The sequence below is a fragment of the Poecilia reticulata genome, chromosome 22 (genome assembly GCF_904066995.2).
Source record: "Poecilia reticulata chromosome 22, P_reticulata-male-v2, whole genome shotgun sequence".
NCBI classification, from domain to species: domain Eukaryota; kingdom Metazoa; phylum Chordata; class Actinopteri; order Cyprinodontiformes; family Poeciliidae; genus Poecilia; species Poecilia reticulata.
Genome location: NC_088851.1, coordinates 24,547,659 through 24,575,098, shown reverse-complemented (window position 1 = coordinate 24,575,098; position 27,440 = coordinate 24,547,659). Strand labels below are relative to the sequence as shown.

Here is a 27,440-nt window from a genome sequence, read left to right as displayed (position 1 = left end):
AACATTAAAGTTTGCTGGTGTTTGAGAGGGCAAACTACAATCAATATATTGCTTGAAAATGGTCTTAAATCAATGATATTGTTTATTGCAATAATTATTGGTACAACATTTGCTATTGTAACATATTTGAGCTTGTATTTATGAATTTCATATCAAAATTCATTGCCACAATTGACATTCATGTCAGAACTGTCTCTATAAATTCCTATAGTTACTTCTGCAGTCTTCTTTTCTTATGGTTTAATCTGTTAATCAGTTAAATCCCCACTCTGATGGTATGACCCTCATTTCGACCTCCTTTTCATAAAAAATTACTAGAAAAGGATGAGAATAAAAGAATTTTCAGCCTCTCTAAGCACTCATCTATCCAGCTGCTTTTCCTAAATCAGATTATATTGAAACCCCAGCTAATGGCAACACTGTGGAAACGACTTAAGCCAATCTGATCTAAGATCTGTGGCAGAACCTTCCTTGTAAAGCGGACTGATTGGAAAGAAGAAACTGGAGCAAAAAAAAAAAGATGGAAGCGCCGTAACTCCGCCCCCTGTCCATTCTCTCATCCAATCACACTCCCTCGCCCACAGCAGTCTGCTTTCCTATTGCTCCAGAGCGGTATGAGTCCAACCAATCAGCTCGCGACTCCGCTTCTGACGTCACCCACAAGCCAGTTCCCTCCAGCAGCAGCAGCGCTTCATTTTCTGATCTGCTTTTGTGCTAAAATGGAGGCTGGCCTCTCGCCCTGAGTGGATCTCCTTCCTGGTTGGGCTTTAGATGTTGACATGCAATAAATCTGGAGACAGGATGGTTGTGGATGCACCCAATTCCAACGGGCCTTTCCAGCCGGTGGCTCTTATGCACTTCAGAGGTATGTAAGCGATTCTTCCTGTATTGTCCCGGGGAATTGGGGAGCTGAGTGCTACTGAGCTCCTGCTCCACTGGAAACCGCTTGGTTTAGTCAACGTTTCAGCCGCTTCGGACGGGATCAACGTTTGTTTGTTTATGGATATAAGCTCCGTTGTGTCTGAATGAAACAGAGGAATAGTTTGTTTAGGTATTTATGTAAAGCTGGAAGAGATAAAAATAAAAATAAAATAAAAAAAAAATCAGCTTTACTAGCTAGCTGCTCTCTGCCCATCCCCCCGCCGAGCGAGTGATGTCAAAGGAAGTGAGGTCATAGCCAAGGGAAGGGTCTCTTCTTCTCAGTTTTTTAATGTTTATTTTTCTATTGTTGCTATGAGCTTGTTTTGGGATTTTTGTACAGCTATTTGTTTAATAAGAAGGAGGAAAAAATAATAAAATTAGCATCTTTAGCCTCCTCTTTGCAGCCTCAGCATTCATGTCACACTCCAGTTAATCTGGGCACAAATTGGTCGTAGTGTATCGGCTGAACACTAAAGAGATTTCAGAACATATTTAGCTTATTTAGCCTTCCACTGTTTTGAATATCCCAACAGGACACAGTCCGACTCTGCTTTCTAAATTAAATGAGTGCTCAGTGTGCTCAGCCTCATCTGAAAGGGCCGGTTTGTTTCCACTGTACTTGAGTGCAGCCCAGTGTTGGATGAATCCGTAGGCAATTATTGATTTCAGTCCATTGAACCGTAGAGGCGACTGCCTTGAATGATGACTCTGTTTGGGAACAATCGGACTCTCCCTGCGTCTCTCTGTTACTGTGGCTTCCAGTTCCATCCATCCATCCATCCATCCATCCATTTTCTTGCACCCTTTTTCCCTCAGTGGGGTCGGGAGGGGTGCTGGTGCCCATCTCCAGCCAACGTTTCGGGCGAGAGGCGGGGTACACCCTGGACAGGTCGCCAGTCTGTCGCAAGGCAACACAGAGACACAAGGACACACAACCATGCACACACACACTCATACCTAGGGGCAATTTGGAGAGACCAATTAACCTGACAGTCATGTTTTTGGACTGTGGGAGGAAACCGGAGTACCCGGAGAAAACCCACGCATGCACAGGGAGAACATGCAAACTCCATGCAGAAAGACCCCAGGCCGGGAATCGAACCCAGAACCTTCTTGCTGCAAGGCAGCAGCTCTACCAACTGCGCCACTGTGCAGCCCTGCTTCCAGTTCCATCAAATGTTTTGTCCAAAAAGCTAGTGCTCTTTGTTTGGTTTATTTTAGTGGTAATGTGTGTGGATTCAAGTCAAACTATTTTGACTGAAGATGCACCGATCAGGGTTTTTGCCCTGGACAATACTGGATACCAATTTTGGTTTCACTTGCTAATTCTCTTCTCTTTTCTTTTGTACTCCAGTCACGCTATTACATATTTGGCTTTTATTTCAATGTCACATGAAAACAAAACGTAATTGTTACCACCTTACAGCATGTTTGAAAGTCTAAAACACATAATTTGATCCCCCTATTACTGCAGAAGGTTATGTTGCACCCAGGCCTGTCATGATGAAGAATTTTGCTGAACGATTAATTATCTCAAAGGTTATTACAATAAATGGAGATGTTGTTTTGAGATATCCATCCATCCATCCATTTTCTTGCACCCTTTTTCCCTCAGTGGGGTCGGGAGGGGTGCTGGTGCCCATCTCCAGCCAACGTTTCGGGCGAGAGGCGGGGTCACCCTGGACAGGTCGCCAGTCTGTCGCAGGGCAACACAGGGACACACAGGACACACAACCATGCACACACACACTCATACCTAGGGGCAATTTAGAGAGGCCAATTAACCTGACAGTCATGTTTTTGGACTGTGGGAGGAAACCGGAGTACCCGGAGAAAACCCACGCATGCACAGGGAGAACATGCAAACTCCATGCAGAAAGACCCCAGGCCGGGAATCGAACCCAGAACCTTCTTGCTGCAAGGCAACAGCTCTACCAACTGCGCCACTGTGCAGCCCTGCCACTGTGCAACCCTTGTTTTGAGATAATTTCAGTTAATAATGGCATAATAATGCAGGAACACAATATAAAAACACAATAAACTTTAAAATCTACTGAATATTTAACACTGGAACTGGAAGACATTTTAAATATACAAAATAAAGAAACGGAAACAACAAATAAATGAATTATGAAGTCTCTGTAGACAAAAAAGGCTAGTTGAGACGAAAACACCGGACAGAAATGTTGATGATTATTTATTGATTTATTGCTTTTTGCGACAACCCGAGTTACGTCGTGTATGATGGTTCAGGGTATCTGCACATGGTTAAAGTCTTAATGTATCTAAAATTAAGACCTTAAAATGTCTTAAATTCATTAGGAAAATGTAAGTTGTCCCTTATTATGGTAACCACAGGTCCTAAATTTTGTCATGGCTATACAAAATTTAGCCAGCTAACTTCTGTTGCTATGCTAAGCCATGCTAAGCTAGGTGTATTCTTTGCAAAAAAAAAACAAAAACAGTTTTAAGCTTGACGTGATGAGGGTTAAGGCTGCAGGGAACCTAATGCAGTGTTGTACAGCAGGACCCTCCAACCAAACCATATATTTATAAGTTCTTGGCCTTAAATGTAATCAAAGTGGTATTAAAAAGGTCTTCAAAAGTCTTAAACTTGAGTTTCTGAAACCTAAACGCATTCTGTGGTGAATTGATGCAATCGTGGCTCAAGTTTCGCAACAACGACCCGATAATATTTCATAATCTCGTGGGATAAAATCCAGATTATTCAGTCGCCTTGTGATTTAGGATGAATTAAACTGAAGGCAAAACTTGTGGCTTTTCTTGCGAAGGCGATGACACACCTGGTGACGATGCAGCAGAGCACTGTGAATATCACTGCTGATTGGGATTCAGACAGAAAAACAAATGCTTTGAAAGATGCGAAAGGATGGGATGTTTCAGAAATGTCCCTTCGTTTCTCCCTGTTTATGTCCATGCAGGTCCAGGCCGCTTCGCTGTGCAACAAAATTCTGTGTTTTATTTTATCAGCAACAAAATAAATATTGTTGGTTGATGTGTTTACAGAAGAAATGGTTGGAGTTCTTTGTTTTGATACAGTAAATTATTATTTTTCTTTTAAAAATTTTTATTCTGACCAATTGATCTTAAATAAGAGGCAATTAATCAGCTGTAGTTGGTGACAAACAGATAAAATCAGAAAAAATATCCAAAAAGGTGACTTATATCTTATTTTCCAACATGTCAACATGATACTTAGATTTTTATTACTTCTGTTCAGGCTGCTATGAACTTCCATCTTGAATCATTCAGATGTAGGTTAACTAGTCTAACAGCAACTATCCTGGGTGCAGTTACCTGCTTTTCATGAAAATAGACACTTTGCCACCTGATTAAGGTGACTGATATTTTAGTTTGTTTTATTCGGAGCTGATGTCAGTTAAAATGACGAGTTTAGCTGTTATAGATGGTTAAAATGACGGGTTTAGCTGTTATAGATGGTTTAAAATGACGGGTTTAGCTGTTATAGTTGGTTAAAATGCCAGATTTAGATGTTATAGATGGTTAAAATGATGGGTTTACCTGTTATAGTTGGTTAAAATGCCTGGTTTAGATGTTATAGATGGTTAAAATGCCAGGTTTAGATGTTATAGATGGTTAAAATGACGGGTTTAGATGGTTAAAATGCCAGATTTAGATGTTATAGATGGTTAAAATGACGGGTTTAGATGGTTAAAATGCCAGGTTTAGCTGCTATAGATGGTTAAAGTGCCTGGTTTAGATGTTATAGATGGTTAAAATGACGGATTTAGATGTTATAGATGGTTAAAATTACGGGTTTAGCTGTTATAGGTGGTTAAAATGACGGGTTTAGCTGCTTTAGATGGTTAAAAATGACGGGTTTAGCTGCTTTAGATGGTTAAAATGCCAGGTTTAGATGTAATAGATGGTTAAAATGACGGGTTTAGCTGTTATAGATGGTTAAAATGCCAGGTTTAGATGTTATAGATGGTTAAAATGACGGGTTTAGATGTTATAGATGGTTAAAATGACGGGTTTAGCTGTTATAGATGGTTAAAATGACGGGTTTAGCTGTTATAGATGGTTAAAATGCCAGGTTTAGCTGTTATAGATGGTTAAAATGCCAGGTTTAGATGTTATAGATGGTTAAAATGACGGGTTTAGATGTTATAGATGGTTAAAATGACGGGTTTAGCTGTTATAGATGGTTAAAATGCCAGGTTTAGCTGTTATAGATGGTTAAAATGACGGGTTTAGATGTTATAGATGGTTAAAATGCCAGGTTTAGATGTTATAGATGGTTAAAATGTCTGGTTTAGATGTTATAGATGGTTAAAATGTCTGGTTTAGATGTTATAGATGGTTAAAATGCCTGGTTTAGATGTTATAGATGGTTAAAATGACGGGTTTAGATGTTATAGATGGTTAAAATGCCTGGTTTAGATGTTATAGATCAGTGGTCCCCAAACTTTTTCCTGTGAGGGCCACATAACGTTTTCCTTCTCTGGTGGGGGCCGGAGTCAGTTTGTAAGAGAAAAAGTGTGACAATTGCAGGAGTGCCTAAATGTAAATATATATAGTTTTCCAGAAAGCACAATCAAATAACATTCTCTGGGTTCTTCACAGAATAAATCCAAGGATTATAGTCCGTATTTTCTGAACTATGAGCCGCACTGGACCACAAGCCACAACCCCAAAGTTGTTTTTTTGTTGTTATTTTATTAATCAGTAAACATACATCTAAGCCGCAGATATGTCTGCCGGTTTTCCACAACGATGCAACAGCAGCAGTGGGGGGCGGACATCCAAAATAAATTTGAGTCATAACAGGTCAATTGAATATCACATTTATTACGGTTGAAAAAGAAAAAAGTTGCCAAGATTAGATTTAACTGATTACCGTAGTTTACGAACGGTAACTGTAACAGTAAAAGTGCTGACCCTTCCTGTTGCTACTAGCATGTGCTAAATCAGTGGTCCCAACCTGTTTATTACCGCGGACCAGTCAAGTCTTGGAAATTTTGTTGCGGTCCGGGGGGAGAGGAGGGTGGACAGTCAGATAAGGCTTCTGCATGTTGGTGTTCCCTCTAAATCCTGAATATGCCCTATTTGGGTTGTCTTGGCCCTTTATTCACAGCCTGTGGGGTTTTTCCTGACTGGGAACGAGAATACAACCTGTTGAATGCGACAGGTAGCCAATCAAAAAGCGCGGTGACATAAGAACGGAGGGGAATCCCAAACAGCTGACATATCTGAGAGTCCGGTGGATATCGGAGATGATATGTGGAAATGTTTATTATTAAATCTAAAGATCATTATTATGTTTATTCAGTTAAAAATGTTAACTATGAAAAAATATATCCACCTCCAAATCATAGTGCAGCAAATAGAGCGGCTGCTCCCGTCGTCTTTTATCCACCGCCTTTTCTTTTCGTTACGTCTTTTATTCAAATGACTCCACAAACTATCACTATTGCTTCTACATCGTCATCCGTGTTTGGTTATTCTAAATTCCCGCTATGTTGGGGGTTTTACTGGATTATCCTCTGGAATCAGGATGTTCGTGACTGGAATCGGTTCGTGTTGCTCCTGCCTTGGACATACGAACCGATCGAACCTGTTGGACTTCTATCAGCTCTGTGGTCACGGAGGTTTGGAGAATCGGCCGACAATTCTTAAATCTTTCAGTCTAAACCAGACTTAAGACTCACGACCGCAGCCCAAACGCTCTCTGACTCTGGTCGCTATGGTAACGTTTATATATCCCTTAAAAATAACAGAAGCGCCACAAAAACGAACATTTTACTTTCGTGAAAATTTTAACTCACGATAATGACTAACGGGAGCCCTGAGCTTGTTTCTCTGCAGTGAGACGGTCCCATCTGGGAGTGATGAGAGACAATAACACCCGAAGTGTTGCTTATATCCACAGCCTGCTGCTGCTTCACCACGTCGCCGCGTGTAACGCAGAGCGGCTTGTAATGTGGGACTCACCAACCGGTCTGGGATAAATCCATTCTGCTGTCTCTTCTCTGGGCCTTTTCCCCTTTGCAAAGAAACTTTCCAAAGACATCTGATCTGTTTCTTACTCATTTTGCTGCTTGTGGGCTCAATGTTGGCGCGCAAGTAACCAGACTTCCAATGATTCACTTCCTGCTAAAGAGCCCCCTGGTGGTTGAAGAAAAATCCACATATACACGGCTTATAGCCCGGAAAATACGGTAAATGGAAAAAAAAAATCTGAATATTCTCAGGTATTGTTCAGGGGGCCGGACCAAATGTGGACGCGGGCCGTAGTTTGGGGACCCCTGTTATAGATGGTTAAAATGACGGGTTTAGCTGTTATAGATGGTTAAAGTGCCAGGTTTAGATGTTGTAGATGGTTAAAGTGCCAGGTTTAGATGTTGTAGATGGTTAAAGTGCCAGGTTTAGATGTTATAGATGGTTAAAGTGCCAGGTTTAGATGTTGTAGATGGTTAAAGTGCCAGGTTTAGATGTTGTAGATGGTTAAAGTGCCAGGTTTAGATGTTGTAGATGGTTAAAGTGCCAGGTTTAGATGTTGTAGATGGTTAAAGTGCCAGGTTTAGATGTTATAGATGGTTAAAGTGCCAGGTTTAGATGTTGTAGATGGTTAAAGTGCCAGGTTTAGATGTTATAGATGGTTAAAGTGCCAGGTTTAGATGGTTAAAATGACGGGTTTAGATGCTGTAGATGGTTAAAGTGCCAGGTTTAGATGGTTAAAATGACGGGTTTAGATGCTGTAGATGGTTAAAGTGCCAGGTTTAGATGGTTAAAATGACGGGTTTAGATGCTGTAGATGGTTAAAGTGCCAGGTTTAGATGGTTAAAATGACGGGTTTAGATGTTGTAGATGGTTAAAGTGCCAGGTTTAGATGGTTAAAATGACGGGTTTAGATGCTGTAGATGGTTAAAGTGCCAGGTTTAGATGTTGTAGATGGTTAAAATGACGGGTTTAGCTGTTGTAGATGGTTAAAGTGCCAGGTTTAGATGTTGTAGATGGTTAAAATGACGGGTTTAGCTGTTGTAGATGGTCAAAATGCCTGGTTTAGCTGTTGTAGATGGTCAAAATGCCTGGTTTAGCTGTTGTAGATGGTCAAAATGCCTGGTTTAGCTGTTGTAGATGGTCAAAATGCCTGGTTTAGCTGTTATTTATGTAGCTCAAGAGATGAAATATCAGTTAAAATAGAGAATAAATAAGTAAAAATGCTTAATAATCAGTAAATCAATTAATTGCTTGATAAATTAAAACAAGTTAACTAATTTCCAGTTGTATGATTTATCACTTTTCTCACTTTCTACCAAAAGCTGGATGCTAAAAGCCTTCAGTCTGGTGCTTTTTTTGAAGGACAAATTTGTTTACAGAAACTTCATAATTCATTGTTTATTTATTCTGCTTATTTAAAATGGCTCCAATTTCCGGTGTTAAATGTTAGAAATTAAACTTAATTTACCTTTGTGAATGTTATTGCATTGTTATGCCTAATCAGTCGAAAATGGTCTCAAATCAACATTTTAGATTATCGCAATAATTTCTGGGACAATTTGTCGCCCAGCAGAGTTTATTGTGACGGGCCTAACTTTTGTTTTATAGTTTGTTTTTTATCAGAGGAAAACTTGACCCTGTCTGGAGGTCAGATGTCAGAGAAAAGCAGAAAATCAGTATTGATCAGGAAAAGTCAGATTGGTGCAACTCAGCCCTTATAGAGTCGGGTTACGAACGGATCAATATGTAACCTGAATTATAACATGTTTCTTCTCTACAAAGAGTTTATTAAATCCATTTCAGTTCTTTCCCTGGAATAGTCCCTTAAGCAACTGTTTTAACTGTTTGAAATTGGATGAACGCAGTCGGGATATTATTGTTTTTTTAAATTTAATGTCTTGAGATCCAATCATCTAAACTGGAGGTTTGTGCCAAATGCTCATTTATACACAACAATCCCAAATGCTTTGTAGGAAACGCATCAAAGTATCAAATACATTTTTTATTTGATGTTTCAGTCGCTTATCAGTGATCAGAAAAATTGGTGTGATGCTTTTATTGAAAGCTGCAGGAAATATAAAAGTTTTCTGCTCTGATTTAAGTGACTTTGCATGTTTTCTAGGAGTTTAGCACAAATTCATGTTGCAGGTAGAAAACAATCGGAATTGGAGAAAACTGCAAGTAAATGGTTTTCAGTTGTTCTGAAGAGTTTTGGTCTTATTTAGCATATTACATTTTTACTCACTAGTTTTTCTTATTTCAAGAAAATAAGAAAAATTTGTGTTTGGAATGAGAAAAATATGAAGTATCATTTTTAAAAAAAAGGTTTTGTTCATTCTTTTACAGACGATAAATTGTCCCAGAAGTTATTGTGATAAATGATAATAAAGTTTAAATTCTAATTAATATTTAACACCCTTACTGGAAGACATTTTAAATATTCAAAATAAAAAAAAAACATTAAATAAAATTAATCATGAAGTTCCTGTAAACAAATAAAGGGTTATTAGAGACCAGAGCAACAAACTGAAGACTTTGTTGTTCAGTTTTTGGTAGAAAGGGAAAAATAAATCATGCAAAATGGAAACTGAATTTGTTTTAATTCATCATTTTATTAATTGATCTATTGCTTATTGTGACTTGCCTGCATCCATTGCTTACAGGTCATTAAGATGCTTTTAATTCTCTAATGTCAATTTGGTAGAATAACTTGTTTTATCACACTGTGATAAACGGCTGTAGTACATGACAACATGCTAGCTAGTGCTAAAACGGCAGGATAAATGAAGGGTAGCCATGGTAACCAGTGAGCGTTTAAAGGCCGACTCTTTCTGCAGTCGAGCTAAGCGCGGGTCCGGTGTGTTTTAAACAAATAATGCGACTATAATTAGCAACATTTCAGCCAAAAGAAAAATTGGTGTTGGCCAAAATCGGAATCAATCAAGATTGATAATCAGCGATCGGCCAGAAAACTACATTCGGTGTATCCCTAATTTAGTCGTTTCATGAATTGTCGAATTGTAAATAAATACATTTTTAAAAGTTTACTTCCAATTTGTGAATTTTTTTTTCTTAATTTGAACTTTTAGTGTTTGTTTTTAAGGATGCAGCCAAATTGGTCACACAGGCTTTAAAATCTGACGCGTTTCTCTACGCGGCTATAAATAGTATTTTGTCAATGTTGGCATTGATCACAAATGGTTCTGCGTAGAAAGCCGTCCCAGCTCTGTGGACCGAACCGCAGACTGGTCCCAGTGTGACTCCACTTCTTCATTATGTTTCTGTTTCGAACAGGAACGATTCACATAAATCTCCCTCTGTCCTGCCTGCTGTGTGAGCGCAGACACAAAGAGCCTCTGCATGACTGTTTCCCACCTGAGGCTCGCATGAATTACGTTAATAGAAGTCACATTGTGGCAAACATCAATTTTGGGATCAGAACACTGGCTCTTTATCTGTTGCACAACAAGCCGGTGGGTATTTTCAGAGCGTACAGAAAGTTTATAGCGCAAGGAGACGGGCTTATGTAACAGAGGCAACTTAAGTCCTGACAGCGCCGGAGGAGCGAAGCGTTACGCCACGTCTCCGTCCGTCCGTATGTCCCTGTGCATTATGGGACGTCGCAGGTCTGAAAGCTTTTTAGCTGATGTAGCTGTAACCCTTTTTGTTCTTCTCAGGTCCAGCAGGTTCACTGAATTTATTCAGTTTTTGGTAGAAAGAGGGGAAAAAAATTAGAAAAATCATGTAAATCATGGTAATTATTGCTCGTTTTAATTTATTATGCGATTAATTGAGTTTTTGCGAATTGCGACAGGCCTTTAGTTCTTTTAGATAAATTGTGATGGCACCAATAACACACCTATAGTTTTATACCTGAGGTTACAACAACTTTCCCCTCCCTGGATTTTGGGATGTTCTCCATTTATCGTAAATATCTGCCCTCTTAAATCCCCAGTGCAGTAAAAATGTTCTTTGCACTAAGCCTACGTAGATTTAGCACCACTGTGTGACACTAAATGCATAACTGTGGGATTCTGTTTAATTTAAATTGATAAAGGTCATGTTTTAAAAATGTAAGCATGTGTAGTATGGTTCAATGTATTCTGCTACAGTGAAAAAAATACCAAAAAATTGGTTTTTTTCCTGCTAAAAAGTGATGAAGGTCAATTTTCTGACATCAGCTGAATGTTGACAAAGTTTTGTTTGTATTTGTGATGGAAACGCAGCTAATAAAGACAAATGTAACGGATGTTGGACCTTTTTACACACATGGCAGCTCCAAAGCTGTGGCATTCTCGCGCTGTCATCAGGATAAACTGGCCGACCTGAGACTGACGCTGCAGAAGTGCGTGTTTGTGTCGGAGCCAAATCCCCATCATGTCTCTGCTTACCTAGAACCTGCCAGGTTGTAGGAAAGCTGCACACCAAGTCTGTGCATTTTCTTCGTTCCTTTCTTTACAGGCTATGACTGTACATGTGCATTCTCACAACGAGGAGTGAATGCGTTCGGCTGCCTATGTTTTCCTTTCAGCCGCTGCCAGATGTTGCAGCCCTCTCTGTTGCAGAGCACTAGAAAAAGGCAGTTATTGGATTTTTTTCACTGCATATTAATGCAATATTTTGGTAATCTGCAGTTGATTGGATGCAAAAGTCTGGACATGTTTGGTACAATGGCTGCTGGAAAAGACAAGTGTTTTGTTGTTGACTTACCATCCAGAAGCCAGTTGCTGCATTCTTGTTATTTGTGCAGGAGGCTCCACTTCTGCTTTTCAAAGATGCATGGTTGTATAATTCCATGTATGTTTGCAGCCATTTTCAAGGGGCGAGTGTAAACGTTGAGTTGGGGGCGTGGCCAGCAGTAGATTATTTGGATTTAGTGACAAGACTCCCTAAAGCAGCTAAATCTCTGTCTTTAAATGATTTTGTTCAGAAAATGTAATGAACATTGTTCACTGTGTTCGTTGCCATTGCTAAAACTACAGGCAGAATACTATTCTAAAAACGGCTTTGAAAATTTAAGTCATCGTTCACGACGTCTTTGTTTGCTGATTGCCCCGGTTGAAACCCTGCCAGAGAAATCGAGCTCAATGTGAGAAACCCCAGAGGGATCAGGGAAGGGAGATGAGAATCAAACTGAATTTCAACCATATTTGAACGTTGAACCAGGAAACATTATGTGAATTTTTAGCCGCATGCTTCCTGCTCTTAGATGTTGATGTCGTCCAGTTTTGTTGGGGTTCCTCTTGTTTTTTGTTTTCAGGAAAAAAATTCTGCATACTTTGGTTGTAACAAGTGAATATTCGAGCCACTGTTGCTTTTCTGTTATCTGAAAACAGACTGTCCATTCGCCGCTAATCTGATATCAACAAGGCGTTTTTGTCCACAGATGCTCATGTTGCACTTGGATAAATGAACTTTTCAGTCGTCTTCAGAGTCATTATTTGGTTTTATTCAGTCTGTTTCAGCTGACAGAAACCTATGAAACGGACCAACCTGTTACGAGAGGTGTAGTGAAGAAGTTGTCACATTGCTGGATAATAACGGTGTAAAGGTATCGTTACTGAATCACACGAGCAGCCAGATAGAAATGTAGATGTTTCCTCCTGCTGTTGGGTTCAGAGGCCCACGAAATAAAGACGGTCAGATCAGAGTCCTAGAAAGAAAACCCACATTTTTTCTTTCTCTGACTGTCGGCTCTCTCGTTATGCTGCCAATTGTTGTTGTTTAAGTCTTCAACATTTTATTGTCACGTTGTTTTTCTTTCATACTTTCACTTAATTGGTTCAAATCTTACCGAAAAAACAGGGATTTCTTTGTGTGAAGGAACAGAAATGGGGCTGAAACAATTAATCGATTAATCACGATTAATCGTTTGTTGAACGATTAATCATGATTAATCGATTTTTGAACGATTAATCGATTGTTGAGCAATTAATCATCATTAATCGATTGAACGATTAATCGATTGTTGAACGATTAATCATCATTAATCGATTGAACGATTAATCGATTGTTGAATGATTAATCAACTATTTTAGTAATCGATTGATCATTAACTGGAGTACATACATTAGAAATAGCCATTTATTGAAAAAAAACTTAATTCAAAACGGTAATTAAGCCAACCTGAACGAAATGTAAATGTATTTTGCATTTAAGATATTTAAATATGTGTGTAAATATGTCTTATCCCAAGATCCTCAAGTGTCAAAGTCTTAGCTTGACCTGGTTCAAATTCAACCACAAATTCAAATTCACTAAAGAATTTAGTGAATTAAAAAAAATAATAAGGCAAAAAAATTTTGCCTAAAAATGTTTATTTCTTAGGCAATAAAATTTTTGTTTTTTCTAATACAAGAAGTTAAATGGAAAAATCTGCAGAATGTGCCCAATTAAAAAAAAAAATCAGATTAATCGTCAATTGTTGATTCCTAAAAATAATATTTACCTGCAAATGTCATTTAGCTTCTCATCAGAACGGGCAGGAATCACATGTGGAGTACCACAAGGTTCAGTCCTGGGACTCCAACTATTTAAAACCTACTTGCTCCCGCTGGCTCAGGTTATAACAAGAAACATTCCTGTTATAACCGCGTCGTTTTCTCTTCTGCACATTTTCAGTTTTTTCCTGACTGTTCCTGTTTTCCTGCAGATGTGGCTCCAGCAGAACAGGAGAAGCTGTTCATCCAGAAGCTGCGGCAGTGCTGCGTCCTCTTCGACTTCCTCTCTGACCCGCTGAGTGACCTGAAATGGAAGGAGGTGAAGCGGGCGGCCCTGAGCGAGATGGTCGAGTACATCACCCACAACAGGAACGTCATCACGGAGCCCATCTACCCGGAGGTGGTGCACATGGTCAGTAGGGCGCCGACTGTCACGGAGAAATGGCAGAAAAAAGAATCCAGCCAGTTGCACAACTTTTATAGATTTGGGGAATTTCTTGCACAATGGGATGTTAGCTTTACTTTCTAAAGTTTATTTTATTAATTATGGCAACTTATGACATGCTGCGTCTTAACAGCAGCCATTTTAGTCGGTGTTACTTAATTTTCTAACCTGGTTAAGTTGAGTGTCAACATCAACAGGCCTCTGATAGTTTATGTTTCATTCAGAGCTGATGATGGTGAATATATGTTATTGATTGTTTTGCAAAAAACTTGGGCCATTATTTTAGGAAGGTGGCAATATTCACAATGGCATATCTACGGAAGATGATTAGTGCCACTGGAAAAAAAACAAAAAATTCTGAGATTAAAGTCATAACTTTTTTTTTGTTTTTGTTTTTTTTCCAGTGGCACTAATCGTCTTCCGTACATATCAGTCAAAGACCAATAAACTTTAATTTAGTATCAAACACTCCACACTGGAACGGGAAAATATTTTAAATATCGCTAATAAAACATGGTAAACAATTAAAAATAAAACCAAAAATGAGCACAAATTGGATCATTTTTTGGGTGAATTTGGTTGGAATTTGATTGTTCAGATTGATGAAAAAGTTGTATTTAGCTGGAAAAAAACAACTAAAAAAGCGCATTTGTGTCGCATTCGCCTGCAGTGAACGTAGCTTTAGATACGCACTGTAAAAAAATGTGTGAATAGATTTTCCCCTGAATTATTCGTGCAAAAACAGAAACTCTTACCAAGTAATTTTGGTTTCATTTCAAGTCAAATATCTTAGTTTTATCTTAATTTATTTGTACTAACTTTCTAATTTTTGGCACGATATTGGAGCTTGTTGTAAGTCAATTATTCCCTGAACTTGAAGAAAAGTCCTCGTCCCATTGGCAGCTTATTTCACTTAAAATAAGACATCTTTCCCATGTTATAAATGAAATAATCTGCCAAGGACTTTTCCATCAATATTAAGGAGTTATTTACGTAAAACAGCTCCTGTAACTTGCTGAGGAGTTTCTTTTCAGTTAGTTTTTGTTTTACTTTCAGTGTAGTAAGGCATTTGCACTAGAAAATCAAAACTACTTGGTAAGATTTTGGTAGCAAATTCTTGGATCTTTACTTTAATTTCTTTGGTCTAAAAATTATTTTAATCTGAAACTCTTAATTCAGATTAAAAGAAGAAATCTGAAATAGTGTTTCCTTTAGTTTTCCTAAGATTTCCCCAAATCATCCAAACTTTTCTCAGTTAAATTTGTTTTTCCCGTCTAACTGAGCCATGCTGGTTGTGATTTTAGCGTCCAGAGTCATCATCACTGGGTGTACTGGGCGTACTGGGCGCTCTCCAGCCTACCTTTGTGGCTTATCTTCTCTAACAAGGCGCCTAGTGTTTTAGTAGGCCACCTGCGTTGTCCTGTGATCTGTGCAGCGGCGGCGGCTCACAGGGGAGTCAGTTGACACGGACAAAGACCAGAAACACAAGACTGTTAAATTATGGAGGGGCAAAACCTTCCAGGGTCGTTGTAGGAACACGGTTTAACCTTTAAAAATACAAAAAGAGGGTGAAAAATCAGGCCATGTCTTTCTGTTTTCTCAGAATAAACAACTGCAGGTAAATAATGAAAACGTCTGATGGGAGCGTGCTTCCTGTTTCCTGCTCCTTCTTTCAGTTTGCTGTGAATATGTTCAGAACGTTGCCGCCGTCGTCCAACCCAACCGGAGCGGAGTTCGATCCCGAGGAGGACGAGCCGACGCTCGAAGCGGCGTGGCCGCACCTGCAGGTCCAGATCGAATTTAGCCTGAATGTTCTGCAAATTCATGCTGCAAAAACACAAAACCTTACCAAGGGCTTTGGTCTGGTTTCGAGTGCAAATGTCTCGGTTCACTTGAAATAAGAAAATATATATGTGCACACGGGGAAATTTCTGATAAATGTAAAAATGGTAAAATTGTAAAAAAAAAAAAAAAAAAAAGTATACTTGGATAAATTAATAAAATATATATGTGGAGAATTTGCTGATAAATGTGTATTTGTGGACTGATTAAAAGAAAAAATATAAATACATAGGGAAATTATTGGTAAAATTATACATATATTGGGAAATTACTTACATGGGGAAGTTGCTGATTTCAAAACGATATGTTTACATATACAAATATTTTGTTTTCTTTCGGTATGTTTGCAGATAGAAAAGTTAGTTTTGTCTCATTTCAGGTGAACTAATATGTTTGCTGTAGATCCTACTTGGTAAGATTTTTTTGTTTTTTCCAGCTTTTAAATGCATTTCTCTCCTTTTTTTGCAGCTCGTCTATGAATTTTTTCTTAGGTTTTTAGAATCTCCCGACTTCCAGCCCAACATAGCGAAGAAATACATCGATCAGAAATTTGTTATGCAGGTAAACATTTCTCTAACATAGAACACAGAAGGCACAGCGAGTCAAATCCAATAAAAATGTGTTTTCTGTCCGACTCTGCAGCTCTTAGAACTATTTGACAGCGAGGATCCCAGAGAGAGAGACTTCCTGAAAACAACTCTCCACAGGATCTATGGGAAGTTTCTGGGGCTGCGGGCGTACATCAGAAAACAGATCAATAACATTTTCTATAGGTCGGTTTCCTGTTGCTGCTCACTCGCATGTTAAACTGCTAGCATCCGGATCATTGGTTTGGGTTAGCATGGCTAACATTAGCTGTTGTTTTTACAGGTTTATCTATGAAACTGAGCACCATAACGGTATAGCGGAACTACTGGAAATACTTGGAAGGTAAAACTTTCTTTCAGTCACTCCAGACCAAAAGTAAACAATTAAATTATACAAATCAAGTGTTTATGTTTGTTTATTTTGATGATTATGGCTCAGAAAAGTTGAGGGAGAAGATGAGGGGTGTCTAAAGTGAGGCGCATGGGCCATTTGCGGCCCACAGCTTATTTTTTCACGGCGTCTGACTGCAATTCAATGATTTAATAAAGGCTTTTTATTTTTAATTAGGGGGAAAATGATGACCAATTAAAATCTTCTTCTTGTAGAAAATATTGGACCCTGTTTTACTGTCATTTTAGAAAATTTCCACAAAATTTTGAGATTAATTTCAGAAATCTTTCTAGAAAAACCTGAAAATTTGAGTTTAAATTTTATTTCTGGGAAAAAAATTCAGTTTTTAGATTAATCTCAGAAATTTAATTTTAAAAAAACAAGCACATTTCTGGATAAAGTCAAAAACCCCTCAAACTTTTAGATTAATCTCAGCAATTTGAGGAAAAATAGAAATTTCCTAGATTCTAGTCAGAAATCTTCTAGATTCTAGTCAGAAATTTTCTAGAAATTTACTCTTTGTAAACAAACTTTTCTCCATAACTTTATCAAGCTTTTCTTACATTTTTCTTTCCACTCAATTTTCCATAGAAATACTTGGATGCAGCACTCTGTGGTAGTGTGGTTTCCTTCACAACCTTAAGAATTTTTTTTCCTTCCACTTAATTTTCTATTAGCACTCGGTGAATGAGCGTTATTTCATCACCAAAATAGAAATTTCCTAGTTTCAAGTCAAACATTTTCTAGTCTTTTTTTAGTGGAAATTTATTCTTTGTGGAAAAACTTTTCTCCACAGCTTTATCAATCTTTTACTACATTTTTCCTCCCACTCAGTTTTTCCAGTTTTATTTGTTATATAAAATGTTGATTGACAGAGAAAAAGGAAAACAGCCATAATCATCAGAGTCAACACAACAACTCGAAGTTTCCTGGTTTTATTTTTCTAATGCACTTTAAAATGTTTCTGTTTTATGTTTTGTAAGGATTTTTGTCATACAACTGAAGTTTTTATGTCTTTTTATTATTTTTTTTTTCAGTATAATCAATGGATTTGCCTTACCACTGAAAGAGGAGCACAAGATTTTCCTGTTGAAGGTTTTACTGCCTCTGCACAAAGTCAAATCACTCAGTGTCTACCATCCACAGGTTTGTTCCAGCCGAATCAATGAAGCAGTAAAAGCTCAGCTTGTTGTTTTCCTAAGAAGCTGTTGGGTGTGGCATGTAAATTATTTACATTTTTCCTGTCCCGACCTGTTGATGAATGTTCTCACCTCGCGTCAGAGTTGCTTCAGGGGGTTTTCTTCCAAATAAATTAAAACTTTTTCTTAATGTTTGGCTTGATGCAGCTGGCCTACTGTGTGGTGCAGTTTTTGGAAAAGGACAGCACATTAACTGAGCCGGTACGTTCTATAAAGAAAGGGATAAAGTACGTCTTTGTTTTGTCACTTTATCCTTTATAACTGGTTTCTTCCCTGCATTTATCCCCGCAGGTAGTAATGGCTCTACTAAAGTACTGGCCAAAGACTCACAGCCCAAAGGAGGTGATGTTTCTCAATGAGCTGGAGGAAATCCTGGACGTCATTGAGCCCTCGGAGTTCGTTAAAGTTCAGGAGCCGCTTTTCCGGCAGCTGGCCAAGTGTGTATCCAGCCCACACTTCCAGGTACGGGAGAGAAACGAAGGAAAAACAATTAAAAAGGTTCAGTCAACCTTCAAAACGTTACATTATGTACAAGAAGTCCACTTATTTAGATACATATAACAGTGCACTGATTTCTGATTGAGTAATGTTATGTCATTATTATGTATGGGCAGTGGTGATCCCAAAAGGGGGGCCTGAGGGGGCCACGGCCCTGTTTGGAAAATGCTTTCCACCACAGAGAATCATGTTCCTGTCCCAATAAAGCCCAATAAATTAATAAATAAATAAGAAATAATAATAAAAAATTAAGCTGTGCCTTGCTAAAATTCTTACTGGCCTGATCTGACCACACCAATGAAAACAAATGTAAGTATTTTTCCCCAAATCTGGATAAATTGAGAGAGACAACGAATAAAGAAGAAATATGTGTATTTTCAAGCTATTTTTCTTATTTTTCCAAGATGCTACATTTTAGTGACAAGTTTAAAAAATATATCATTTTTTTAATAATGTCACAGCTGAGCATGATTTCAATGGTATTTTGTCTTAAAATAGAAATAACTGTCAGGACTTTGACCATATTATTTAACATAGGCAGTGGCGATCCCAAAAGGTGGGTCAGAGGGGACCATGGCCCCTTTTGAAAAATGCTTTCCACCACAATACCCACCCCAGAGAATGATGTTCATGACATAGAAAGACAAAACTCAATAAATGAACAAAATACATAAAAAAATCTATTATGTACTTTTGGCAATGATTCAGTGTCATATTTAAACCTAATCAAATGTAATTTTCTAATAGCTGCTTCTTGGTGCTTCCAGTCAGAATTTTAAAACTGAAATCAGAACAAAACCAACCTGCAGAGATCTGTATTTGGGGTTTTTAGCCGTGAAGTGTGAAGACTTGTCAGGATTTGTGATTTAGCGTAAACTGAGCGGCGCGTCGTTTTCCTCCGTCAGGTGGCGGAGCGGGCCTTGTACTACTGGAACAACGAGTACATCATGAGTCTGATCAGCGACAACGCAGCAAAGATTCTGCCCATCATGTTTCCCGCTCTCTACCGAAACTCTAAGACGCACTGGAACAAGTAAGTTATGCAACATCGCCACCTGCTGTTGTGTTTGGGGACAGTTTCTGCTCAGTTTGTGCTGCAGGCAGAATCAGTCCTGCCTGATTTCTGTTCCCTGAGGCCTGGCTTTAATCTGAGAGTTTTCATGTTTTCTTAGTGTTTTTTCTCAGTTTTCTTTTTTTCTCAGATTTTGACATTTTTCCTCTGAATTTTTGACATTTTTTCTTCAGAATTTTGACTTTTTTCCTCTGGATTTAGACTTTTTTTCCTCTGAATTTTTGACATTTTTCTTCTGAATTTTTTACTTCTTCAGAATTTTTTTACTTTTTTCTTCTGAATTTTTACTTTTTTTTTCAGAATTTTTTTTACTTTTTTTTCCCTCTGAATTTTTAACATTTTTCCTCTGAATTTTTTACTTCTTCAGAATTTTTTTGACTTTTCCTCTGAATTTTTGACGTTTTTTCCCTCTGAATTTTTTACTTCTTCAGAATTTTTTTTACTTTTTTCCTCTGAATTTTTGACTTTTCCCTGTTGACTTCTTTTCTCCACATTATGATTTTTTTAATCCCCTCAGAATTCATTTTTCTAATTTTTGACTTTTCCTCAGTATGGTTGCAGTAACAACAGGCTAATAACAAAATGAACACAAAAAATAAAAAAAACAATTAGTTGCATTTTTTCTCATTAAACAATTTTTTTCTTATAATTTTAAGTCTTTCTGGTAAAAGTCTGTCTTTCTTCTGCTAATATTATAACTTATTTCATTACGAGAATTTAATTATTCTCATAATTAAATAGAAATCCTCACAGCCGGGCGCTAATACTTTGGTACAATTAACAGAAAATCTCACAAAAATAAAATTTTCTGTCATCAGTCATTTATTTTATTAGAAAAGAAAGTAGAAAATATCAGAATGTATGTTTAGGCCTCAGTACTACAGTAAGTCTGTCATTCAAAACGTTTCTCTGCATAAATGTTTACTATTTCTGTTACATTAGACCAAATGTCATGTTCGTTTCTTTTTACTGTAAAAACCTTAAAATGAATCAAAATCCATTAATTGACCAGAACATTGACGGATAATTTGCATAAAGTTGTTTGATCTGAGGCAGAACTTTATGTTTTTGTTTTTAAATGTTACTATAATTTAGTTTTTTCCCCACAGGACCATCCACGGCCTCATCTACAACGCTCTGAAGCTTTTCATGGAGATGAACCAGAAACTGTTTGACGATTGCACACAGCAGTTTAGAGCAGAGAAAAATAAGTAAGTCCTTTTTTTTCCATCATTCTACGATGATTCAGCGTTTCACCGCTGTTGGATTTTTGTGTTTTCAGTTTGTTGGTTGATGAAATCGATGAAATCTGAGACATTTTGGTGTTTTGATGAACAGAGAAAAAGCAAAGTCGAAAGAGCGAGAAGAGGCGTGGATCAGGATCGAGAATCTCGCCAAGTCAAATCCACAGGTAAACTCCAGATTTAACATTTATTTCTACCTGTTTCTCTCTAGAAAACCAGGATGTTTTACTTTTACCACAAGTCCTCACATTAAATATTTAACATCTTTAATTAAATGTTCGCTAATGTGAAAATAGACCCATAACTCACAACTGTGTAGTAAAATTTTAATCTTGAATAAATTTATGATTTTGAAAGTATACAGATATGGTGAGTTCACTGACCAGAAAAATGTCAGATTTTTAACTGATTTTTAACTAATTCAGAGGAAAAAAAGTCAAAAATTCAGAGGAAAAATGTGCCAACCGTCTGCTAAGAAACTTAAAATCAGCCGATTCCAGTCAAAATGTTGGCAAACAAAGACTTCCATAATGAAAAAGTTTTAAGTTCTGTGACGTACGGGTCAACGACACTGAAAAAAACCTGAACAAATTATATGATAACCCGTCATTTGAGATAAATATTAAACAGTAACTCATAAATAACTTTCCAAAATTCAGAATAATTCAGCAAAAGGAAATTTGTCAAACCGATTAAAACATATTTTGTTGTCTTAAAGAAAATAGTCTAAAATTGACGTATTTTAAGTGTTTTTGTGTTAATTATTACAATCACGTGACTGAATGACTAATAGATACTTGTGTGTGTTGTCACTTCATTACAGCAACATAATGTATAAAAGTGTAGATTTTATTCAGTTTCACATCAGAAAAACGCTAAATACATAGAAAACATGCAGCATTAGGAGCTTTTCAAGGGGATTCTGTTTAACATTTTAAATCTTTAACTTTAAATATTAATACGTTTTTTTAAAGATGTGTCCCAGAAGTGAAGAGTTTTGTAGATTTCTTCTTCTTTGCATGCCACTGAAACTCTTTCTCCATCTTCTTCTTCTTCTTCTTCTTCTTCTTCTTCTTGCTTCCCTCTCTTTGCTGTCCAGTTCTGTTTGTATCTCGATTCCTATGACATCATAAGTCCTGTTGCTATGGAAACGGATGTCCCTTTCATAGAAGATGTACAGAGGTTAAAAAAGGCAGTTGAGGAGGGCGCAACTCAGGTAAACCTGACTTTCTCTCCATCTCCACTTCTTGGACCAATTAATTTATTAATCAACTAAAATTTAATTTAGTTTCCGTCGATTTCAGAAAAATTCAGGGACACATCTAAGAAACGACTAAACTTCAAAAGATGGAGACGACATCTTAGGTGTTTAAGTGATGCGAAGTTTTTAGTTTAAAATATCAGGAAAAGAATATAACTGAAGAGAGACGTATGAAATATGTGACTTTATCTGACTTGAAGTATAAAAAAAGTCTTAGCTTAATGCTATTAAAATATCAAACTGCCTAATAATGTTTAATATCTGCTTTCCCATAAATGTAGGTTGGAATTTTGCTGTTATTGCAGAAATATAAGTTTTTAAGTAAAGACTCTTAGAGACCAAGACTCTTCTGAAAGTACATAATAAATGAATAAAAAAGAAAAACATTACACATCACTGTGAGGGGAAAACTGAAAGAGTGGACCTCTGGTACTTGCGGGAGCTAATTAGCTTATCGCTAATTAAAAATGAAAATATAAAACTGTAACGGACTGAATGATTTGTTGTTTGCATGGGAAATGTTTGCGTGTTGTTTTTTTTGTGTGTGTGTTGAATCCTGATACATTAGCGGCGGCGGTTGCTATGGCAACGAGTCTGTGCGTAGCGTAGCCGCAAAAGAGTGAGGGAAAAATGTGGTTTTGAGTTATTCTTCGACGGGAACTCGTGAAAGATCCCGCCCTCTTCTCCCTACTGGAGGGCAAAAAGCTTCTCGCTAACGACGACTAGCATTGGATTTAGCTGCTAAATTGTCAACATGGCGCACTAAATCTTGAATGTACGCCTGATGTAGAAGAAAAAAAAAAAAAGGGACAGAGTGCTTTGCTACTAATTGTCAACATTAAGACCACTAGATGACAAGGTCAGAAAACAGTTTTAAATAAGAAAAACTATTGCGAGGGAGAGGGAAGTAGGTCAGTTATGCTAGCTTGACTATGACAATCTTAGCATGTAGACGTGCCGTGGAATTCGGTTTTAAAATAAAAGAAAAGGTGTACTAAACTCTGACGGATCATCAGCAGAGCAGGAGTTTAAATTAGCTAATCCACCACCACTGTGTTAGCTTAGCTACTAGCAGCAGTAGCTAAGCTAACACAGCAATCACTTATTAATAATCGCAAAATAAACATTGAGCCTTAAAAACATAAAACTGTAGCGTTCTGTTCTTTATGTGGGAAATGTTTTTTTTTGTTGTTGTTGTTGCATCCAGAAACGTAAAGCGGCGTCGTTGTCAGTTGCTATGGCAACGAGTCTGCCTGAATAGCGAGTTGTAGTTGTTTCATGGCGGTTTCTCTGCATCATTTTCCCCTCTGCTGCGGTGCACTGAATCACGTAGTTAGAAGAATCGTGTTTTTGCCCTCCAGCGTTGGGCAACGTAAACGAGACGACGTCTTTTCACGGTGACTTTCATGAAACGCGCTGAGCATGACCAACTTTATGCTTCTGTTCCCAACCTCAGTTGCAGGGGGAGCAGCGAAAAGAGCGGCCCATGGTGAGACGCAAGTCTGAGTTGCCTCAGGATATCTACACCACAAAAGCCTTGGAGTCCCACCGCAGAGCTGAAGAAATGTTGACCACCCACGACGGGCTCTAGACCCTCCACGGACAGAATAACGCTGGCGAAACGCGTTTCTTTTACCCACAATCCTTCAGTTTGTCTTCATTCCTGCAGAAACTCTTCAGCCGCCTCTCTGTTTTTCCACTTTCTCAGGTTATTTTATTTTTTCTCCGAGGATGATGATGGTGTTTTGTGTCTTTTGTCCCGTTTCGTCCCCGTTCTTTCACCACTGCAACGGTGGACAGCACAACGTTCGTTTCTACAAAATCAGACGTTTGCGGGTTGTGTCTTTAGTTCTGCGGGAACGGAGAACTCCGCTGTTCGGGTTTAAAAAAATAAAACGCGATCGTAGTTTATTTCTGTTTTGGGTGCCAAGACTGTTGCGTTCTTTATGCTTGATTTATCGACTGCCTGCCTTTTTGTTTGTTTGTTGCCACTGTTTTATTTTTTCCTCCAGCACACTTAAGACCAAACTTGGGCCTGTTCTCAGCCTTGCGTTGTTCAGAAAAAATAAAATAAACAAATTTAAAAAATGGCGAGGAAAGAAGAGGATTACTTTATTTTTATTTTTTTTTTAAATGTCCCGTGGACATTTTTATTATTATTATTATTATTTTTTAAGTTTCCGTCTTATTGTTTTTGTGCCATATGCCGCTCCGTTTTCTTTTCCTTTCTTTGAAAACCAGATGAGTTCAAACAATGGTACTTTCTGCACTGGAAGAAAAATGACGTGGAAAATGTTTGTGCTTTTGCTGTTGCCACGGCAACGGCATAGAAAGTTTATTTTTGTTTTTTTTGTTTTGAGGTTTCTGTGCGCACATTGCAAAATTTGCACGGTTGAATGGGTGAAAGGAAAAATATCTCTTCTGTTACATCTGAAAACTTTGATTAGGACCTTTTATTATTCTCCTTTTTTTTTTACATTTATATGATTTTGAATGCAATTAAAATGTTAGAGGTAATTTATTTTTAAATTAATGATTCTTCAGTCAAACTTTTTGATAGTTTCTCAATAATTTTTTCTTAAGTTAAATAATTTAAGCCCCTCTTGGTGTTTTCCAGTAAGTACCATTGTTTAAACTTGCTGGATTATTTTTGTTTTCTTTCAGTCTAATGTGTTGCATCGTCTTTTTTTCCATCCCTGGCCGTTCAAAAAGCCCAGTGCTGAAAACGGACTGGTGTGAAAAATGACCTCAAAAATGCCAGATGTGAAAAAAGAAAAAAAAACTGACATTGTGACTTAGTTGAACTGTATTAATACTGTATTTGCTTGAACGCAAAAAAAGCTGTAAATTTAGACTGACCATGTCAAACATGTACCTTTTACCTTGGAGGAATGACATTCACCAAACTGGTTTCTTCTGTCGGTCAATACATTTCTGCCTGCTGGGAGAAATGGGTTTTTATTTTATTCAGTCCAGAATGTTGGAATTTTCTTTTAGTGCTGAAAACAAGTCATTTATAATAAGAAAAGATTATTTAGAAATTATTTGGTGGCTTGTTCTCTTTCCACAGGATCTAGGTATTTTAATTTTAACACATAATTTCCAGAACTTGTTAACTTAAGTGTCCTTTTGTATGTGACCTGTACTATATGATTCATTTATTGTATATATGATTTACCTTGTTTCATGTAGTGTTATATATCTAGATTATTTTGTACAAATTGTCCCTCTGTACAGAATAAAACATCAATAGCAAGTGAAAGAAATTAATCTGCTACCTACTGTCATATTTTATTCGTCTCTGTAGTAAAAATATATATTTTTTAAGTAATTCCTAAACATTTATCTTAAATGTAGAATAAAGAATTTTTTTGGGGGGGGGGGCGGGGGGTGTGTAGATTTTCAGTTTCAATAACAATAACTGTTTTTGACTATATAATGGCACAACTTATTTCAAAAATAAATTTTCTTAAAGAAAAACGTAAATTAAAAAATATATAATTTTTCAATGTAAACCTTTGGTGCCAGGATCAAGTGTTTTTTTTGTTTGTTTTGTATTTTTGCTTGTTTTTTTTTTAGCCGTATTGAAATTAATTTGTTTCGCAAAACTGCCACGGAAATACGTCCTTCGCGTCAAGAGTCACGTGATCAAACACCGGAAGTTGGCGCTGGCGCAAACCACGAAGAAGAAAACGGCAGGAAGTGGTGGGAGGATAATGGCGCGGTATGTTTTTAACCATAGAGATAATATAAGGGTAGATGCCTCATGGACCGCTCTCGCCTATTGTCGCTGACGAGATTTAGGGCGGCCATCTTGGAGCGGTCCACCACTCCACTCAGCGTTATGTGTTTAGCAGCACAATGACGTATCAGCGCATTTAATCGATCATAACATCTATCAAAGCTACATTTATAAACAATAGTATTATTTATGTTTTTAATACATAGTTCAGCTTATTTAAATATGCTTAGTGGCTATAACAATAGAATAGGAATAGAATATTCTGATATTGATTATGACGAGCATATTAAAAAGCCCACAGCCGTTCATAATTTATTTAATAAATTATTTAATAATATCAATACATATTTATATAACTATACAAGCACAAATAATGATTAATACTAAATAATATATTGGTTACATGTTTATATGTGTATATATATGTGTATGTATGTATATATATTTACATATATATGTTTTTCAGCCGACTAGTTCTAGCTTCAGAGAAATTCAGCAGCTGAGATTGAGTCCAAAATCCGATGTGAGATTCATCCGTGCTGCAGTGAATCTGTCTCTCTTTATAGATTCTCCCTCTTCTTCCTCACATCGTGTCTTTATGAAACTTTCGAAACAAAAACAGAAGAGATTTGGGATGTATCTTAGTGAAAGAATTACATGCAAATAATAGTCTTTACCACCTGTGTAAACTTTGCTGGTAAATGTTATAACACATAATATAAGTTTTATAATATATGTTGCATTGTTTAATTTATAATCTAGGCTCTGTGTCAGATAATCTAAGTCAATGTTAGAGAATAATTACTTTTTTTTTTTATTTACAGAATCTCAGTTAGCCTTCATAGCGGCTGAACCCGTATTACACCAAGCACTGTAGCTAATATTAGCTGGTATCTCACCGGTGGACATAAATACAGTAAAGTAATATTCCAATCACAATATATACACAATAATATGTCCATCTTACTTGTGAAATGTTGTCTGTGGAGCCCTCACATCAATAGTCCATAGATCAGAACAACAATATCCCTCACTGCTGAGGCATCATCTGCTGTTTTGATTGAGCAAAGTAGGAAGGTATACCGCTCCAAGATGGCCGCCGGGGTCTACTCTTATGTTATGTCTATGTGTTTTTAATAGCATCGTTTTCATAAAGTCTTTTAGCTCCGTTTCTAATTTAGTGTTTTTTCGACATTAGTGGAATTTAGACAAAGTTTGCGCACATTTGCAACATAAACGCAGCTTTACGTAACCTTCAGTTAGAAATCTCACCAAAAACGGTAAGATGAAGCCCTCACTGTAATGATCTTTAAATCAAGTATGATTAAATTAGACACATTTCAAGAAAAAAAACAACCCAAAACAATATTCTGTCAGTAAATACATAGAAATATTTAGCTTATTAAAGTGACCTGGGGTTAGAAATGTTACCACTTTTAAGAAGATCCGCATCTGACTAAATTCAACAACACGGGAGTTAAACATTTTAGCAGTGAGTGTTTATGGACACAAGAGGGAGGCATATCCACAAACCAGTACCTTTTGGATAATAATGCGGATAAACTGCTGCTATGATGATGTTAAATGATGTTAATGGTACCTCTTCAGATACTGCAGGTAATTAAACTGTGTGATCAGGTCAGCCTGCACTGCAACCATAAAAACTAAACAAATAAAACATTCCTGCACGTCTGAAACGTTTAACAGAGGAAGCATTTTCCTTGTTTGTCCAGCAGGTGGCAGCAACAACACAGGAAGTCAGCTACGTTTCCTCTCATGTTTTCACCCTTTAACGTGTTCATTCTGCGCTCCG

General features: G+C 37.4%; 1 protein-coding gene across 4 annotated transcripts in view; it reads left to right on the top strand.

The window, feature by feature from the left end:
- Window positions 1-25,155, top strand: part of ppp2r5ca (protein phosphatase 2, regulatory subunit B', gamma a) — a 38,312-nt gene extending 13,157 nt beyond the window's left edge. The window contains exons 1-14 of one of the 4 annotated variants that reach the window (XM_008399908.3): window positions 679-865; window positions 13,559-13,758; window positions 15,468-15,578; window positions 16,102-16,194; window positions 16,276-16,406; window positions 16,504-16,563; window positions 17,649-17,757; window positions 17,958-18,011; window positions 18,102-18,272; window positions 19,214-19,341; window positions 20,490-20,591; window positions 20,719-20,791; window positions 21,724-21,840; window positions 23,342-25,155. In XM_008399908.3, coding sequence (XP_008398130.1) covers window positions 772-865; window positions 13,559-13,758; window positions 15,468-15,578; window positions 16,102-16,194; window positions 16,276-16,406; window positions 16,504-16,563; window positions 17,649-17,757; window positions 17,958-18,011; window positions 18,102-18,272; window positions 19,214-19,341; window positions 20,490-20,591; window positions 20,719-20,791; window positions 21,724-21,840; window positions 23,342-23,476 — 1,578 coding nt within the window. In that variant the 5' untranslated portion in view covers window positions 679-771 and the 3' untranslated portion in view covers window positions 23,477-25,155. Of the gene's footprint in view, window positions 1-678; window positions 866-13,558; window positions 13,759-15,467; window positions 15,579-16,101; window positions 16,195-16,275; window positions 16,407-16,503; window positions 16,564-17,648; window positions 17,758-17,957; window positions 18,012-18,101; window positions 18,273-19,213; window positions 19,342-20,489; window positions 20,592-20,718; window positions 20,792-21,723; window positions 21,841-23,341 lie in introns of those variants that run through there. The other 3 variants (XM_017302622.2, XM_008399909.3, XM_017302623.2) reach the window with 3 other exon arrangements.
- The last annotated feature ends 2,285 nt before the right edge of the window (window positions 25,156-27,440 follow it).